Raw genomic sequence first — 20,560 nt, 5'->3', positions numbered from 1 at the left:
GTGATGGTATTGAGTATTCTTGTTCTTTGGACAAGTTTACTTCTGTTTTTCAGGCTGAAATTTATACTATCCTGGTATGTTGCCGTATTTGCTTGAGTCTTGGCTATAGAGATTGATGTGTTCATATATGCTTTGATAGTCAGGCTGCCTTAAATGCACTTAATAAGATTGTTATGACATCCCACATTGTTTGGGATTGCTATAATTTGCTCTGCAATCTTGCAAAACTGAACAAGGTTACTCTTTGTTGGGTACCTGGACACTCTGGAGTACAGGGAAACGAGAAAGCCGACTATCTTGCTTAGAAAGGCTCTGATATCCTTTTTGTTGGCCCTGAGCCAACAGTTGGGATTTCGAAAAATCTTATTAGGACTGCTGGTTTTGATATTTTTTGTAAAAAACAGTACTATAACTGGCGCAACCTTGATGGACAGCGGCAGGCAAAAGAACTTAATAGAGGTTGCCCTAGTATTAGGGCACAATGGAGCTCTTAAGTCTGAACTGTAACAGTATCAGAAGGGCTATCGGCCTCCTTACTGGTCATTGTACTATGAAGCGGCATCTTACTATAATGGGCGTCACTGATGACCCAATCTGTAGAGGCTGTTGCTTTTATGAGGAAACTGCTGCACGTATTCTATGTGATTGCAATGTCTTCTCTGCCTACAGGTTTGAACACCTTGGCTGCCACTTGCTTGATCCTTGGGAGATCTATGATATTTCCATTAAATGCCTGCTAATCTTTGCTTCGGCTACTGGTCTATTTTTGGACTTCTGTTTTGGGTTTAGTACAATAGACCTCTGGTCGCAGTGCTTGGCTCTACTGAGCCCCCCTCTCCATCATTTCATTTCAATTAAAGTTCCATGAAACCTCAATCAGTTTTACAGTGATAGCAGCAATCTCAAAGCTATAGGACAAGCTAAAAAGAAATAATTTTTCAATTTTTGATCTTGTTACATTTACATATTGGTTTTTGATCCTTAACATTAATTTATACTCAAGTCTCTTTTTGAAGAGAATTTCTCTTGAATTATGCATCAAAAATTTATTTACTAAAAAATTTGGCAATTAATGCATCAATATCATTCTAAATACTTCAGCACAGACTTAAATAGGTCATTATTTTTGTAATGGAACAAGAGAAAATGCAAATATGCAAGTGTAAGTTCATCTTTAAGAGCATTTCTAATTCTCTTGTATCTTTCGTTCTTGATCAAACCACTTTTGTTGTCAACTAAATCTTTCAGAAAATTCTCTTTTGAAGTGCTGTACAATTTTAATATTCGCTGACAAGAAGGGACAATGGATAAACAGCGGTTGCTGACAAATCTTAATGTTGCGCAAATATTATCCTCTTCAGTCGAACTGCTTGCTGTTATAAGATCCTCCTGTCTGGAAGGATCTTTTCGAAACAATGTGTCAGTGTCTTCTAAACATTCAGTGATAGAAGGGAAAATTTATATTTTAAATCCTTCTTCAAAAGCATTATGCATCACATGTAAGTTGCATGTGCCAACATTTATCAGTCCCTATTTTACCCCATCATTTTTCAGACGCTGATCAAAAATTTTAAGGTGTGCCTTGTTTACATTTGGTCCATCACTACCAAGCATTAGCGCTTCCTTCAATGGCAATTCAAATTTTCGCATACTGTTCATAATTGCAGTACCAATATCAGTTGCTCTCGCATGAAATAACATTTCAGTGCCAATATAGCCCTGTTGAATTTTGTTGGATTTGTTACTCCAAAATTGAATATAAATATCCAATTGTTTGTGATAGGCTTCATTTCAAGTCTCATCAAACATGAGAGTAAAAAAAAAGAACAACTGTTAACATCTTTACTAATGCTGGATAGGAAACATGATCTTAATCCATGTGATATTTGAGTCACCTATTTTCAAAAACGGCCTAGTGCAGTGATTTAAAATTTTCAGGAGGGCCGAAAAACTTATTACAACTATATCAATCAATTGTGGTGTATCAATTGTGGTTCTATCTATACTTCTAGCCTAGTATATTCAAACTGAAAGATTAATTTAAAAAATAATAAAATTAACTAATGGTAATTAAGAAAAGTAATTTGCACTTGGCCGGGTTTGAAACTCAATATGTCACTTGGCCACTTTTGATACTCAACTATTAGGTTAACGATTAAAATAAATAAACTGAAAACATTAAAGTAAATATATTTAAGTACAATATATATCTCAAAAAATTAATACAATACTTTTGCCTCATAAACTCTTTTACAAACTGAAAAAATTATTCAAGAACGAAAAAAAAAATCCCAGAAGTAATGCAAATTGATAAGGAAATAAAAAACTTGAATAATAAAGAACGATTAAAATGAAACTCAACCCCTTACTTCTTCATCTGGATCGATAATTAATTCGTGACAGTCTTCGTTATTTTCTTCAATAATATCATCCTGGTGTGGGCGCAGTTCTGAGTAAAACTTAAGGGTATTTAATGACCTCCAATTGTCCCCAAAATGCTTTGACAGCAAATTATGTACATCATTAATTTTCGCAGGAGCAATGGGTTTCCCAGTTGGAATGATGTTGAGGCGAATGTTCTCTGCTTTCTGGTTTTTTTTGTTATGGATTTATATTGTCCCAAGTCAGATTGATAATTTACTTCTCCTTTTATTAATATCCGATTCCCAGATTTCTTAAGAAAAAAGCGTTTCGTGGGTGCAAATTTAAAATGCCAGCTTTGCGGAGGTTTCATTATAATTTTGCACTCCGATTTCCAGTCGTAAACAAGGCAATCAGAGCCAAGTTGCTCTACAGTCCCATAATTTTTAAAAATATCGACAAACTCCTCAGGGCGCACTATGACTTCTAATTTTTTTAAGTCACGTTCTATAAATCCGAAGACTCTGTCAGGTGGGAGGAAAGAGTGTCCCACCATTGGAAATAGCAACTCAATAATAATGTCTTCTGGGGCAAATTTTATCAGCCAGTGGTGTAGCATCGTTATTATTGTTGAATTTTTATTTTGCCCGCCGCATCCATCCGCGACTAACCTCAATTTCTTAATTCCAGTGAAATCTGTGTTAACCAAGCGATGGAAAACGGCTGAGGCGATTTCGTTGGATCCTTTGGGTAGAACAGTTTCATTCCACACGTATATGAATACGTTGCTGGGGTTGAGAGGAGTTTTTGAATCTCCTTGAACAATGGTGAAATTGTACATTGGAATTTTCCTACTGAAGTATGACGCCTGGTCGGGGAGCCGAGGCAACATTTGGTTTTTTTGACAGTCGAAAGAAATGGTCAATAAATCAGGACGACGTTCCTTAAGTTTTTTATAAAAAGCTTTTCCTTTCAATAAATGAACTTGTTTCAGAGAGGCTAGTACTTTTTTTTCGTTCTCACGTTTTTCCGCTTTTATTTTTTCATTATACTGGGTGCAAACTGAGCATACATCACTCCGAGGTGTACCGAAACCCAAATTGTAATTTGTATTAAATATTTTACGAAAATAACTTTCCTTAACATGTTGTTCCTCATTACACTCCGCCTCATACATTTTCCACAGTTTTTGTACGCTTAACTCGGATGGAAGGTACATGCGAGCAACAGTTTTACTCCGACAGTAGTGTGACTCGCAGCATTTCAGTTTTTCAATAAACTTTTTAACAGATGAAAGTTTGTCGCGATTATTTGCAGATTTATGGTCGCCACCACGACCCTCTGAAGGCATTGTGCCGCTTAATTTATGTCTCTTTATTATTCCCTGAACCCGATGCTTTTTAAGGTTTAGACTTCGTAAAAACGTTTGTCGACATACCCTTAGTTGAGTTCCAGATGGAGTTGGCACAAAGAATTTCCCAAAAAACATCTTTGGTTCTCTGTCTAGGAAAGTTTTAGACTTCCGGGACGGGTCATCAGCGATCACATATTTTAGTATGAAGGCATCTTGCAGGATTTTAGTTTTATGCGAATAGAAACGATTATGAAACACCGATACATCTTCCCGGCAAAGATCTGCACACTTGTAAACTTCTTTATTTTCATGTTTGCAGTTTGGCATTAAGGGTAATCCAGGATCACTGTATCGCATTCGTTTTTCCTTGCTTCGTTGCCAAGAGCTCTCATTTCGAACCCTTTTCCGTGCTAAGGCTGGTTCAACACACTGCGGATTCACTTCCATTTTTCTTTATCAAGAAAAAAAACATGAAACACTGAAAAAACTGACTTCCATAAAAGATTTTAAAAACAAACCTCAAACTCACTCAAATAACCTTACTTCTCTAGAGCCACAGACGAAAAGTCTACACCTGTCTGTTGCTATAGTAACGAGACATGTCTCATTTCTCCGAGGGCAGTTGAATAACGGTTAGAGCTTTAAGTGCGGTACATTGGCTTAGATTTTTTTTTCTGGGGGGGGGAGGAGGCGAGGAAGAAATCCTAGCCTCCCCCCCCCCCCCCCCGAAGAAAAAAATCTAAGCCAATATACCGCATTTAAAGCTCTAACCATTATTCAACTGCCCTCGAAGAAATGAGACATGTCTCGTTACTATAGCAACAGACAGGTGCAGACTGTTTGTGTGAAGGGCGCTCCAAGCGGATTATATGAGAAACCCAACTTGGCCGGTTTTGAAACTTAACCGAATCTTTCCATGTTAATTTATCATTGAAAAAGGCCGCTTTTGAACGTAAAATTTTAGTTACCATAGCGCTTAGTAAAACTGAGTGGAACTTATAAAAAAAATGAAAATCGAGAATTTTTGCACTTGGCCGGTTTTGAAAATAGGCGACTCATTTCATAAGATATTTTTTGAGATGAAAGCTTCATCGATTTTGCAGCATTGTGTCCAGAAAACATCCTGGAAAATAAGTTCATTATTCTATCAAACGATGAAAATGATATGTTAACTTTTTTAAAATGGCAGAGCATCTCCCTAATTCGTCTTAATAACGGCGAAAGTTTAGGAATTCCACCCCCTGCCCTTGAAATAGGTGCAAGGCCCCCTACAGCTAAAAGCTGCTTTCTTCTGGCATTGCAACCGAAAGGATTATAACCATCAGCATTGTTTAGGCCTGACCAGGCAGGGATGCCATTTAGAATTCATTTTCTCGATTTTGAGTTAGTTTGTAAAGCTTATTTTGAAAAGATATTTTGAGATATTTTTTTTATAAATTTAAATTTCAAAACTAAACTAAATTGCAGAAATATATGAAATCTTGAAATTATAGCATGCATCAAAGCAATCACATTTTTATAACGCAGAAAACTTATCTCTTTTGACTGAATTGCATATTAAAAATGATGGTTTAGTTAAAATAAATCATTGCCAATATATTGCCTTAAAATCCAGAGTATATTTTCAAAATTTGAGGTTAATTACAAAATAAAAAAAATGTCACCATGATATTCATCATGCCATGAATATACTAAATTTTTACTATTATTAAACTATAACTTATTGCTCGTGCACGTATGAGAAAGAAATTGTGACTATTTATTTACTTTCCTAAGGTAGATGCAGTGATACACTATAAAAACGAGAAGTAAAAAAAATAAATGCAAAGAATTCTGCAAGAAAAGAATGATTCTTTCGGTCAAATTTAACTAATAAAACTGCTTTCGGGAAATTGCTTATAATACGTAGTTATCAAGTTTTCAAATACTACAAATTACCTGAAAATTACGAATTAGTTTAAGTTAAAAGAAATACCCAAACTATCGGTTAAAATTTTAACAACTAAGTAAGGTGATAAAGCATAATTTTTAAGTTAAGGTTTTAGAAAAAATAGAATAGGTGTAAATATTCCATTTCATGGATTTTTTGGTGTGGACCCCCCCCCCCCCCCAAGGGGGTCGCATCTCTCTATCGGAATTTCTGAGCATCAAAGCACTTAACATCTATATACTAAATTTGTCGAAGATCTAACTTAAACTCTAGGTTTGTATGAGGAACAAAAACAGTGACACACATACACACAAAAAGTACAGCTAGTTTATGTATATATATTGAGGCTGCAGCTTGGTAGTGGCTTATGTGATAGTTAACAGCAAAAAAAAAACAAATAATGAATAATTGGTTCATTATTTCTAAAATATTGATAAAGTGTTTTCATAGTATATCGTAGATCAGAAGCAAAAAAAATCTTCGTATTGTTTCCTGCATTCACGGAGGGAGGGGGCACATTTGCATATTTTACAAACCTTGAAATGAAGGGATTAAAATCATTAAAAATTCTTATAAGTGTTTTTCACATGAGGTTTTTTTTAAATTAAAATCGGGGATTTGGAAAATTCCCATTTTCGGGGAATAATAAAACCTTTGTGCCAGCATGTAAGTTGTTAAAATATTTCAAGGGGATAAATATTTTTTTAATAGTCTGTCAAATTAAAGGTTTAAATATGCACTCATGTTTTAAGCTTTAGTAGTAAAGAGATGGAAATATCCTTACAATATTATTGTGTTGTGGCTAAAGTCTTTGTTGAACTTACTTGTTACGTACAAATAATGTATGTAACAAATATAAAAATTCATAACTACGCTAAACTACTCCTAAATCTTAAATACTACTAAATTATTTTTTAAAGTATCATGGATGTAAATTTAGTAAGTTAACGGAAAAACAGACGATTTTGCACGATAAAAACCTCCTATTACCATTGTTATGCTCGAAATAAATTTTTCGGGCTTTTTTTCTGTCATAAAGTATTGTAATCATGACTAGATAATGTAATAGTTTTTTTCTGGTCAAAATTTCCAACTTTCTCAATGTTTCCAAATCTCTCTCTCTCTCTCTCCCCCCCCCCCCCCCCCAATGACCCCAATTCCTTATGGTATAACAGAGTTCTTATAATGAAATACAAGGACATTTTTTTCTTTGCTTTATTTTAAAATTTAAATGAAAATATAATTATAGAAAGGGAAATTATTTTTTCAGAAAACATTGGTTTGGGTACAAACGCTAACATATGCAATGCAACCCAATTTTATACTATAAATTATAAAAATTTGATTAAGGTGTAACAGCAGCCAATTAAATCGCTGAAACATCTTGATGCAAAATAAAGGTGTTATTAAACAATGCTCACAATCAACACGATAAGCACCGTGTTTCTAATTGATAGATCGTCAACATTTTAGCTTGAAATTAGTTTTAAAAACAACTATAATTTACGTTTTGGTTAATTTAGGAAACTCAAACAAATTTCACTGCCCGAAGAAAAATCAGGGCTTTCTATTGATGTGTTATATTAATGGTATGACTCTTTTTCTTTTCTACAAATTAAAAGATTTATGTGAAAATTTTGCATTGAAAAAAAAAAAAAAGCTATTAGGTGATCATTATTTTTTCTGATTATGGAATATTTAACTGTGACAGGGTATTAGCTAGCGTACTGAAATTTTTTAGGCCTTCGAGTTTAGGAAGTAGATAAAAATTGAATTAGACGTTTCAGTTCAGTACATAAGGGGGAAAAAATTAAAGTCATTATTAACATGTTAATTGTAATAGCTATATTAAGTATTTTAGTGTCAGGAAACGATGCAATGGAAACTGTGTAAACAGTTTGTGGGATTAATGAGTGGTAGCCATATAGCATATAATTATGTGTGTGTGCGTGTGTGACATTAAGTGATCTAATTTTCAGAATTTTAAGCTTAACCGACAAATAGTGGTTAGTACAGGGGAGGGTCCCCATACCATCCACTACTTGTGGATTAATCTTTTGAATGCTGTTTTTTGATTGAGACCAGGAGTCGAGTAACTCCTGGCCCAGCACCTCCAGAGGTATTGATTTGGAATGGGAACTAGGAAGATTTTGTGACCAAGACAGATTTAACATGCACCAGTCAACATTAGCGTACATGATGGAACTTCGACCGGCAGGCATCGGATCTATGATATTCCAATAAAAAATCCAAATCTTTACCAATCAAGCAACCACAGCCTTTTCTTTAGACTCATAAAACTTGCTTTCAATTGTTTAGGCATCCAGTTGTTGCATACTTAAGGTACTCTTCAAAGCAATTTTGATCCCCGCAAAGCGCAACATTGCATGCTTTACAAACTATTTTAGAACATTTCTGAGCATTTCTTTTGGAGCACATTACACATTTTTGTTTCTTTCCATTAGAGGGCCAATGCAACATCATATCAAGATGTGGACACTTGTTTACACGTTCAACTTTCTTCTCCAATTTCGTTCCATTTGCAGCTATCATTTGACAAATAAGCTTCATCCTGAAATCTTTGTGTTTCTCTTGAGGATGGCTTAGTTTGTACAAAATATAAGCATTTAGCACAGAAAGATCCAAGAGGTGAAAAAAATGATTTCTTTGTCCATTTTAAGGACAGTCTCCCAAACGTATAACTGTTTGCCATGCGATCACCGAGATCCACGAAGCCCATATTTTCATTATAGTCCTTTATAATTTCTGGTTTGGAGTTGTTACCACTCAGTTCATTATTAGTTTGCGGTTTATGCGTATTACTGAACATACTTCTGCATACATGCATATACTTCTCTCTTATCTCTCCAACATAACGTTGTCGTTCCTAAGGAATAATGTGAAACTATTTCATCTTTTTGCATTTTTTTTCTTGCTTAATTCCTTTGGAAAACTTTTTCTGTTTTTTCTTATGGTGCCACAAGAGTTAATTTTAAAATATTCATGTAATTCTGAAAACAGCTCTGGTGAAGAAAAAAATTGTTCATATATATATTTTATGTCCGCGGTTTTTCGACGCATTGTGCCATTTATGTTACCACATTGTGGGATGCGGAAATCTTTTTATTTTCTTGATCTTTTCCTAAATATACATTCATTTCATATGTGTATCCATTTTTATTGCTTATTTTGTACATTTTTATCCCCCACTGCTTCCGTTTCTTTGGTATATAATGACGAAACAGTACTTTACCTTTAAATTTAACAATTTCATCAATTGCCAGTTGTTCCGTTGGATCATATACCAACTTTAAAAGCATTGTTTAATAATTCAAAAACTTTCCGAATTTTCCTCAGTTGATCATAACTACTATTTTTTCCAGGTTTTGATTCGTTGTTCTCGAAATGCAAGTATTTTAAAATTTCAAAAAATCTGTCTCGAGCCATATCTCTTCTAAAAATTGGAAAGTCAATGAGTTCATCGTTCGACCAATAATCAGAAATTGAGTCTTTGTATCAGGGGCGTAGCTAAGGGGGGGGTTTTGGGGACAAAACCCCCCCCGAAAAGTTAGTCTCAAAAAAAGAGAAAAAGAAGAGAGAAGTGAAAGAAAAAAAAAAGGAGGAAAAGGAAAAAATTCCAAGCGATTATACATATATATATATATATATATATATATATATATATATATATATATATATATATATATATATATATATATTGTATATATATATATATATATATATATATATATATATAATATATATATATATATATATATATATATATATATATATATAAAAGAAGTAACCCCCCCCGAAAGTCGGGTCTAGCTACGCCACTGCTTTGTATATATGTCCCATTAAAAGAACTAAACCAAAAAATACATTAAGTTCTTCAGCAATGACAGCAGTCCAGTCAGGAGCATGTTTCTTCTTTTTTGAGAGAATCTAAGATATTGTTGCAGATGTTTGGTTTCTGTAACAATTCGTCTCATCACTTAATAAGGTGGTTAGAGCTTCTGAGAGAAAAACCTTTAAATAATCAATTTCTGTTTTTAATCTGGGTTCAGCTCCTGATTTCACTCCATTTTTTCCAGTAAATGCATGGACTTGAATTTCATCGGCTTCAGCTGGCACTTTCCAAATAAATTTTTTCTCAGCTGCATTCGTATTAGGTAAATTATTTTCATCATTAGATGTGTTCGTTGTTTTTAAAGATTCGTTTCCATTAAAAGATTCTTCTAATAAGGAAATATCATTTTCTTCCAAGCAGCCGGAATCACTATCTGCATAATTCTCGCTATCTAAATCATTCATAAGTTTTTCAATTTCTTCATCACCATGTCCTTTTCTATGATACATTTTCGAAAAAGATTTAGATTTAGAGCAATTGAGAAAATCGAGTTCGATATCTGAATAGTAAAGAAAGGGAAGAAAATTCTCCCACTTAGATGTTCCAAATGTAGAACAAAAAGGTAAGCTAAAATGTGCCATGGTAAAGTAGACCCCTTCAATTCGTCAAATTTCTTATCAGCACCTGTTCTGCATGCGTCGCTGAACATTGCTAATCCTTCGAAGAATGTCTCCAAACTTCCCCTCATAAGCAACCTGCCGAAGGGCGAAAGAACTACCCTGGTACAGCTGCTGTACCAATGCCGTAGTAAGGTGCAAATTATTTTGCGGTACTAATGCTGTGCCGCCGTATTTAAAAGGTTAACTGCCAAATGCAGGATATAAAGAATTTCGGAAGAAATTATTTTTTCTACTTCACTAGAGTTCCAAATAGAGAATACAGTTGAAGAACTGGATGAATTGAATAAACAAACAAAGACCTTTCTCACTGGAAGTAGTTGACAGCTTGGATTGAGATGCATCAGTTGTATCTCCCACGGATCTTTTATGTTTAGCGGTACGCACATGTTGCAGTTATTTTTATTTCCTGCTATTACCAATGGCAATTTCTTTTTCACAAAAGCGGCAAATGCAAAGAAATTTGTCTGTGTCTTCCTTGCACCAAAATTCAACTTTTTTTCCTGTGCAATCTTGTAAGGAAAGCCAATCTTCTTGTAGTTTGTCAAGGCATCGCGTTGATCAATCACACTTCCGACATGTTACTGGAATATCAAATGGCGAACCAATAATCACCTCTACACACAACTCCTATACTTTTGGGGAAAAAAGTAAAAGCGAGTTTTATCCTCAAATATACATTGTACCAATTGCAGTACTAGCCAGTTGGGCTGTTTGAAAAAAAAATGCACTTTTTTGATGCCGTCCTTTTCTAATTTTGTAAATATAGAAGCCATATGAGACTATACAGCGTGGGCTTGGTGGGAAAGATCCTCCGATACTGTGCAAAAACTTTTGGCCTCCAGTTTATCTCCTCCATTTCCATACATAATAAGTGTACGGAGGTCTTTTTATTGTTTTGATCCTTTGGTTTGCTGAGTCATTGTTTTAACATAGGTTTCATACTTGGGTAAATCAACTTTTAATTTTTCAATTATCTCCTCTAGTGTTGAAGACCTTTCGACTTGAACCGTTTTGGTCATGGTTTTAACATTTCTTTTAGTTTGCTATGAAAAATACTTAATTACCTGTTTTAATTGGTATTTGCTTTCAATTCACCTAAATTTAAATGAAATAATGAATCAGGCTTCTTATCTTCAATTACCTTTAAGTGATAAATTTTTGAGGTTATTAGTTGCCTAGTTTCGTACTTGATGTAAGCATAAGTTTCCCGATCCCTCATTTAAGGGGTACTACCCAAAAAGGTTTCATTCTACAAAATGTGGTGTAAGATATATTTATTTTCTTTTCATCAATAAATTTCTTGACTGTTTCTTTTACTGTTTTCGTTAAAATCCTTTTCTGCACCCTTTGATTTGATTTTGTGATGTAGCCTCTCTTGCATGGAAACATTTTACTAGGTTCATCGTATTCATAAAAGTCTCGAGTTACTTTCTAGTAATAGCCCGAGATAGACTTATTTCTTTTACTTCGTTCATAGTTTAAGTTTTCTGCAGTAGAAGAAACTGCTTATTCTGCGAGAGAGGAAAGTCTGGGTTAAATTTAAAAATCTTTTTTATGATTTTCCTGCAGATCACCCTATGAAACGTATGTTTATCTCTCTGGGTGGAAAACTTGACTTAAATTTTCTTTCAGTTGATCTGTTAATACTTTGCCAAAAAGTAACTTTCTTTTGATCGGGCTTGAAATATCTTAAACCTTTCAACAGGTTTTCAACCCTGCTGCAAGGAGTAAAAGAAGCTGAAGATGCTGCTTTTAATCACAACCAGCGTTGTTTATACTTCTGAACTTTTTTCTTCAAGTTCTCCAAATTTGCATGTGATAAGGCATCTTTTATGTTTGCATCTGGCACATTTTAAGTTGCAACCTAAAACTGCAACTTTACATGTGCTGAAAGAGTTGAGAAGTCAATCTCATTTGAATACAGATGCTTTAATTACATTACATTAGGAATGAGAACACAATTGAATATCGTTTACCGGTGTCTATCACATCCCCCCCCCCCCTTCCTTCTCATTCAGTGGTTATATAAAACTTTAAATTTTATACAATTTTAACAATATTCTAGAAAATAACTCCCAAAAATCCACAAAAGGCCAGATTTAATCTTTAAAAAAAAAAAAAAAAACTACAAATATGGATCTGATATCCAAAATTATATAAAACTTCCATCATTAGTGCCAAGTCCATCATTTAGAAGTTCATGATTCCTTCTTGGTTCCAGATGCTCCAAGTCCAAGTAAAGTTCAGACCAGTCAAACATTTCCACAACAACAATTGTCAAACTGTAAATCAAAAATACTCGAACCAGTATATTTGAGTTAAATGTGTACAAAAATTTAGCATGAAAAAAAAAGTGGGGTTGGGGGATTCCTTTTTTTCCCCCAATGACAAAATCATTTAAAACACTAAGTTTCAAATAAAATCATTTGTCATTTAACCAAATTCTTCTTTTTCCAAAGATCTAACTAACGTGAAATTTGTGGAAAACTTAACCTTTCAGTAACGTTCTAATAGGAAAATCAATTGCTTGAACTCGTACAAAAACTAGTCAAGTAACACTTTACACTCCAGAAAAAAATTTCAATTATTACAAAAATATTTATACTTTATATCCTCAAAAACATTATACTAAACAATTTTTTATACCATAAAAAATTAATAAAATATTTGTTCTCAAAAATGATTTAATTCAAAACAGGTCAATGGCTTTGTAAAAAATATTGTCCCTATTGGATTTACTGCCTACATGTTTTACAGTAAAAATGTCCCGTTGAATTAAATCCTGCCCGAAAAAACAATTTTCCATCGATATGTTTTGTACAGTGATTCTCAATCGGAAGATTTCAAAGTCCATGGCAGATTTGTTATCAACGTACATTACAAATTTAATTTTATTTTTTCTAACAATACCCCAGCCTAAACAATTATTTATTACATGTTCAAGCCATATAAGCTCTGTAGAAGCTTCACAAAGGGCTACAAATTCATTTTCCTTGGTAGAAAAGGCTAATGCAACAGTCTTTGAAGGTTTGCCATTCGATTGGTGCATTATCCTGCAAAAATTAATTGTCCCCCAAGTGAAGTTCAGTCAACCCGATTAGCTGCGTAATTGGCGTCAGAAAAAGACTATCAATTGGGTTCTAGTACAATTCAAACTAAGCTTTAACTCTTTTGTTTGAAAAACATAACCCAAGAGTTTCAAGAGACCGTTCCAATGAATGATACCAGGATTGCTTTGGAATTGACTTAAGATATTGACCACATAACAAATGGCCGGTCTTGTGCTCGCAATGAAAGACAAACTACCTAATAAATTACGATAAGGAATTTTTGGCATTTCTAATTTTTCATTTTCAGTACTAGGACAATTAGATTTTGAAAAAAACTGTTCCTTTACAAATTAGCAATAATGAAACCAAGAAATTAAAATGTTTGAATATTTCAAAAACTTCAATTATGTAATTAGTTTGAAAACAAATTTAAAACCATTTTCATTTCTTTCAAATTTAATAAGTTTTCTTCTATATCTTTAAGCATTAAACTTTTATCTGATATAATAGCACCTTGTCAGGCTGTTTATCATCTGATACAATACCATTGCATAAATGCTTCAATTTTATCATTTACTCTATAGTTGACAACAGCAGTAACTGTTGTCACTTTGTGTGGTATTTTTTTCCCCCGTAGGTTTAATTTTTGTTATGAATTTGTAGTCATCAAGAGTTTATTTTTTGCACTCTGCAGTTTCATATAGCATGAAGTAAATTTAACTTATCCTTCCTAAGCAAGAAAGATGTACAGTAAAAACCTCTTCTAGCGACCATCCCTCCGTTCTATGAAAATTGGACCTCTTTTAAAAGGTTTTCATTATTGAACTCAAACAAGGCAACATATCATGTAATTCAACACTTTTTTTAATGATTTTTTTAAGGAAAGAATGTTTTAATTCTATGATTTCTCCTTTTTATGAAGCAATGACTCAATTTGCACTTCTTTATAGTTTTACAGAAATTTTTTCTTTTCAAAAAAAATTTACTGGTTAAAAGCAAATACACAGCTTCCTAATGGATGATTTTTTTTTTTCCTTCCAGGCTGTTGCCAAGAAAAATGCTTCCTCAACAATCGTGCTACAGTATCGATAGCTTTGGCTGTAGCAATTGTTTGGGAAATATTTTCACTTATGCTTTATCTATCAGTCTTTCAACAAGTTTCAAACAAAACTGTATAGGAGTTAATGTCCTTGTACAAAAACGAACGAGTTCCATTTAATTTGGCTCAACAAATAGCGAAAAAATCTTCTTGTGGTATTTGTGTTGCTGATTTCTTGCTACAGGATAATACAAAATGCACTGATCAGATCAATCAGTGCCTCCCATTATATTGTTATAAAAAACTACTGTCTTTAGTTTACGGATATCCTTAGAGTTTTTCTATTTGAGCTGTTCTTGAACCATTTCGCTGTTATGGAAGATACTAAGCATAATTACTGCCTTCTTGTCCTTTTTCCGTTGGAGATCATAGTTCCACAAATATATTTTTTTTCCCGGATTAAGATTTTGTTAGTTCATGCAATGTGTAGAAATTCTCTGTCGTTGAGCAATAATCCTTCCCATTAAGTTCACTCAGTAACTTAAGAACACTCGGAATCAAATCTGTGCGTTTTAATGATAGTTCCATATATATCCCACCCTGAGATTCACAAAGTTGGTATAGTTTAATCCCTATTAATTACCCCCCACTCATTTCTTTTCTTCATTGTTGCAAGTCTTTTCTTGGCGAGAATTGGACTAACTGTGCTATCGAGTAACATCCTCGATTTCAGTTTATTCCAGATTTTACATGCAGACGTTTTTACTCGACAATGTAATCAGAACTTTGTCAGTCAAAAGCATTAATACTAACACAAGGGTTTTTTCTTGCTTTCTTTATTTCTCCCTGTTTACCACCATCAGCCTGATTTTCTAAATATGTATCCAGTTTTTTAGCAGCAAAAACAGTTTCGACACGATGACTCTGCAACAAAAAGTTTTTTTCCCGTTAAGTGGTTCTACCCCATACTTCCATCTAAGATAGCCATTGCTTATTTGAAACAATCGATTTACCATGTGTCTAAATATTTTCTTGCAACGTTTTTAACGTTCTGAACCACATTCTGCTGTTAATGTGAGCTTTTTATAACTCCTAAAATAATTCAGAAGTCGATCAAGAACTTGAGAGAAACATTTATTATAAGATGGCAGAGATACAAGAAAACAAGTAACTAACAACTATTGCAACTTGCAATTGACTTATTATTTTAATGTTCTTAAGATTGCATATCTTGAGAGAAATTGCAACTAATACAAAACTAAACTTTAACAATAAAACCAGTAACAGTAAAAGTTTATCTTTTGTGCTTACTTCAACAATCCCAAAGCGAGCCCTTTTGCTTGGAATATATTGTTTCCATGCCAGGCGCCCTTTGTATGCTATTAGTGACACATCTTATGAATATATTCTGTTCCTGAAGGTAAGTTGTTCTAAACCTGTGCACAATTTTGCTGTGCAAGTAATGAATTTTTCTTAGCTTCGGATTTGAATGACTGCTGGTATCAAATTCTGACAAATCACTCAAAATGTAAAAATTTCATAATCAGACAATATCTTTTATCATTCATTATTTTTCCGAGAAATGGGGTATGTATTGATGATGTTTATCAAAACCATTTCTCTACTGGTTTCTGAGTTATCATTTTCATGTTATTAAGATTTCATATCTCGAGAGCAGTTGCCACTAACACAAAACTAAACTTTAACAACAGCACCAGTAACAATTTATCTTTTGCGATTACTTCAACAATCCCAAAGCTAGCTCTTTTGCTTGGAATATATTGTTTGTATGCCAGGTGCCCTTTGTATGTTATTAGTAACTCATCTATGGATATATTCTGTTCCTGAACGTAAACGTTTTAAAACTGTGCACATTTTTTTCGTGTAAATCATAAATTTTTCTTAAACTTCGGATTTGGATGACTGCTGGTACATCGAAATTTGAAGAATCGCTCTCAAAATGTAAACATTTCATAATCAGACAAAAATTTTTTTCATTCATTATTTTTCCAAGAAATGGGTAAATAAATATTCAGTCTCTTAGACCAAAACCATTTCTCTACCGGTTTCTTCACAGCTCTTTACAGTAACAACAACTAAATAAATAGTTTGATTTCATTCTTCAATCAATAGTTTCATTCAATAGTTCTGCTAGAATAAAGCTCCAAGTTAAAAAAAAAAAAAATACTGCATATTCGTTGGTCTCGGACACGATGAATGAAACAATTTCTCTGTCAAAAAATAAATTCAAATACTCCAAAGGATCTTCTGAATCTCCCACTTTTTCTTAGACCCTGCATCTGTGATATTTAATAGGTATGTATTCTTACCTGTATGCAAACTGGAGCCGATAGGGTCATTTTGTGTGCTAGACCAGCCATCTTGTGTTACACTGATGGAAGTTCCAGCCATTTTATCCTTCGTTTTTTGGTTTATTTTTTCAGGTATTTCATTTAGTAAAGTCCCTCTTAACTGTTTTCGATTAGGCAAAGAATATCCTGGTCTCCATGTAGAAATCATGTCAATAAATTCAGAGCTTTCAATCACGCCAAATGGAATGTTTGCAGAGTAGAAAAATGTTTCAGATCTCGTATCAAGAAGGAATTGTTCTTACTTTGAAGTTTTCATGATAAAATTTGACATAGAACCTTGAATACGTCATTTTTTCTGGTCTGGATTCAATGATTCGGTACAAATAGTAAACTCAGCATCAGCAGAATCTTCTTCAGTGACAGATCTATTTTGATCAGCACTACAGCTACCATCTGCATTATGTACTCCATGTTGCCTTTCTCTGGCCTTGCATTTTTTAAAGTGATTTCTCACCCTTTCAATTTTTCTTGCAATCATCTCTTTGCAATATTAGCAGATTACTCTTGTGTCAAGCTCCAAATTAAGAACTGCAGACCATCCAGTTACTAATTTCCTTCCTCCACCATTATTTGATATTTTGAATGAGGATAACACTCACACTAACTCAAAATCGAACTTAAATCAAAGCATGAAATTTACACTAGAGAAATAAGCTAGAGTAACCTCAGTTTTGACTAAAAACCATGTGCTACTGTGTACATTCAGTCAAGAAATGGCTAAAGATTCATTTCATTGGCCAGCCTCAGAAATAATCTCTGATTGGATGACCGAAGTATCTTGTTCCTGACTAGGAACAGTCATGCCATCTAGTGCTTTGATCAGAAACTAAACATTTTTTTTTTTAGTTGGTTAGTTCTGATTCTGGATCTAATTTATTTTGCATTACTGCTTTAAAGATAGGTTTAATTATCATTGTAACTACAAAAATAAAAAAATTTTTATTATGGCTACTAAAATATTTTCTAAATATTTATAAGTAATAAGAAATCCATTTAACTTTATAAATCATCTAATACTAATAACAGAAAAAATTTAATGATTGATATTATTAATATTATTGTTAATTAATATTGTTAATTCATAATTGTTTAATGATATTATTAGTATTATTAGAATACATTGATATTGATCCAATGTGATTCAGAAATATAATTTAATAAATATATTTTTATATTAATGAGTATATATATTATGTAACTACCTGCACGCAGAAATAAATCTTACCCACAAGAACCCACAAAAACCCGGGGTTTGCCAACCCTTTCCCCAAACCCTCAATTTTAAGCCATATTTCTAATCCAGACATGTTAAACGTATGTACTTAAACAATTGAAACACTAAGTAGATAAAATAGTAGCAAACTTCGAAACAATATATGAAATAATAATGAACAGAGTGTAATAATCCTTGTTTATCTAAAGAGTGAATATTAAGTTACTGGAAAATGTGCTTCATCAAACGTTGTAGTTTTATTTACCTTCCATGATACAAGTCGGCTTCCACAATCGCGCATTTGTGTTTCGGTTGCCGTTACGGTTGCAGTTTTGCTCCACTTTATGGAAGTTAGAGGACATGTCTATTTACACTATTTACATTACACAGAGAATAAGTGTGGCAATAAAAACATTTAAATTGTACTCTATTTTCTAATTTTTAAACAGAAATATGCGTTAACATTAAAACTGAAAAAGGGAGCCCACCCCTCAGTGTCGACACACCCCTTCAGTGAATGGAAAGAGTACCACTCTCTTGGTCAGCGACTGAAACTCACAAAGTTTGGGAAAGGGGAAAGCAGAGTCGGAATTTTACATCCTGGCCATTCTCAGCACTGTTCTTGGATGGCAGAATTTTTAAGTCGCTTTCCGTCTTGAAGTAGAACTATCATGGTGGAATATTACATTGTGGCCGCTCTTCAATATATCAATGGGTGAAAGAAGTTTACATCGCGAACGCTAAAAGGATTAATGGACTTTTTCATTCTCACTAATCTGTAGTGGTAAAATTTCTTGTACAAACCAATATTCAAAGTAAATTTAAATGTGCACAGCAATTTAAAATTAATGACAACTTTTGTGTTAAATTGAATCAGAAAATCATTTACATTTTGAAATATTGAGTGTTTTAAATCTTATCACAGAATTATCATAGCTCTCAAAATTTTTATTTCATTGTAATGACAGTTCAAGTTCTAAAAAGCAACTTTTCTTAGCTTCAGTCTCTAAGGCATGATCTGAAACATCCTCATGAAAAGCTGGGAGATGCAGTGGCAAGAGCTTTCTTGAGAGCATTGGTGAAGCTGATTGGCGGATACTGGAACGCCCTCAAACTGAAACATGGGGAGCGGATAACCTTCAGCCCTGAAATGTTTGTACAGACAAGGCCTTCTGCAATGCAGCCGTTTCTTCAGAAAATGTTGGAGCTACAAATTTTTCAGCAGGTAATTTCTTCTGTTTCATTTTTTCTGTGTAATTAAATTTTCCCATTAATAGAATGCTTTTATTTTTCTTGTTCGTGTTGATGCTTTTATATAGTTATATTTTTTGTACTCTTGTATATGTATATATGTGATACTTTTATTTAAATACATTAGTGAAAGTGATGTTTTCTACAAGTACTATTGTGCATACGTTAGTGTTGTAGAAAAATCTGAGATAAAATGTGAAGGTCTGTTGTCACATTTATCAAAATTAAAATTTCTTAAAGTAGTGTTTTACATTCCATGTTTGCCTTTTTCATCAATGAACTAAAATAACAAGGGGAATTTTAGAACTTGTTTCTATACTTTTCTTTTCTTTCTTTCTTTTTTTATTTCTATAATTATGCTATTCAATGAATGTTGACTCTTGGTTTGTCTGTTGACTTAAGAAGTTATTGCCCTTAAAGTTTTTCTACTTTTGAGCAATTGTAAAACATTTACTATTTAATTCTAATTAGATTTTCAGCATTCTGTAAATCTCATTCTTTTGAGAATATGAATTGAAGATTGCGCACATATACTTTCACCAATTGTATCAAAACTTTGTTTTTACTTCTGCAAAAATAAATGCTGATTTACTTTCCACTTCTAAAATTAACTTTAATTAAAACAAATGTTTTCATATCTCAAATGTCATAAACTATAGCTAATACTTTGTGTTGAAAACATAGTTCATTTCTTGCAATAATTGCTACTTATTTAGCACTACCCAAGGGGCATATGCAGCTTAAAGCTATGGATGCAAGTTACCTTGCTCACCGAGTTGGTCTTTATTGGTGAACTTTAGAATTAGTGCTTTCAATATAAAATATATATTTCAGTATTTTAGTATATTTTATGTATCAGATTATAACTGTTTATCATCAAAATAAATAATTTACTCAACAGTTTTCTTCAAAATCTCTATTTGTTGATTGATATTTAATGTTTGATAAGCCAATTTTCAATTTGTTTTGTTCATCTTTTGAATTTTCATTTTGTTTTGTTCTTCAGTTTATTGAATCAAGGTTGAAGAACCTTAATAGTGGTAGAGGAGTGAATGATGAGTTTGAGTTTGAGCTTGCTGCACATGAAGACAAAGCCAGTTTCCGTTTGAGAAACCAATATAGGGAATGGGTTTCCAACATGAAAGTAAGTCACTTGCTATTTTTCCACATATTTAACAAATGCAGTCGAGTCTCGAAAATCCGAATCCTGAAAGTTCGAGGTTATACACTGAGTCCGAGGTACTTCATTTTTAATTTAAGTTGTATTTGTTAGTAGCTAAAAATTTGATTTTCATTAAAATCTGAAAATAGAAATATTTTGCTGATGTAAAACTTATTAACTATGTACTGAATAAAGTAAAAATACATTGAGAGGTTGGTTATGCTTTGGTTGCCTTGCACACATAAATGCTTATGGATATTGAGAAAAAATTAGATTAAATTTCATCTAGAAGTAA

The 20,560-nt window shown here is 33.1% G+C and overlaps 1 protein-coding gene across 1 annotated transcript in view; it reads left to right on the top strand.

The window, feature by feature from the left end:
* The window catches only part of LOC129230173 (DENN domain-containing protein 1A-like), a 101,602-nt gene that overhangs the window by 67,596 nt on the left and 13,446 nt on the right, over window positions 1-20,560 (top strand). The window contains exons 14-15 of the mRNA XM_054864575.1: window positions 18,850-19,077; window positions 20,110-20,247. Of these exons, the coding sequence (XP_054720550.1) occupies window positions 18,850-19,077; window positions 20,110-20,247 (366 nt within the window). The remainder of the gene's footprint in view (window positions 1-18,849; window positions 19,078-20,109; window positions 20,248-20,560) is intronic.

This window comes from Uloborus diversus, chromosome 9, assembly GCF_026930045.1.
Source record: "Uloborus diversus isolate 005 chromosome 9, Udiv.v.3.1, whole genome shotgun sequence".
Lineage (NCBI taxonomy): Eukaryota > Metazoa > Arthropoda > Arachnida > Araneae > Uloboridae > Uloborus > Uloborus diversus.
This window is presented reverse-complemented; position numbering and strand designations above follow the sequence as displayed.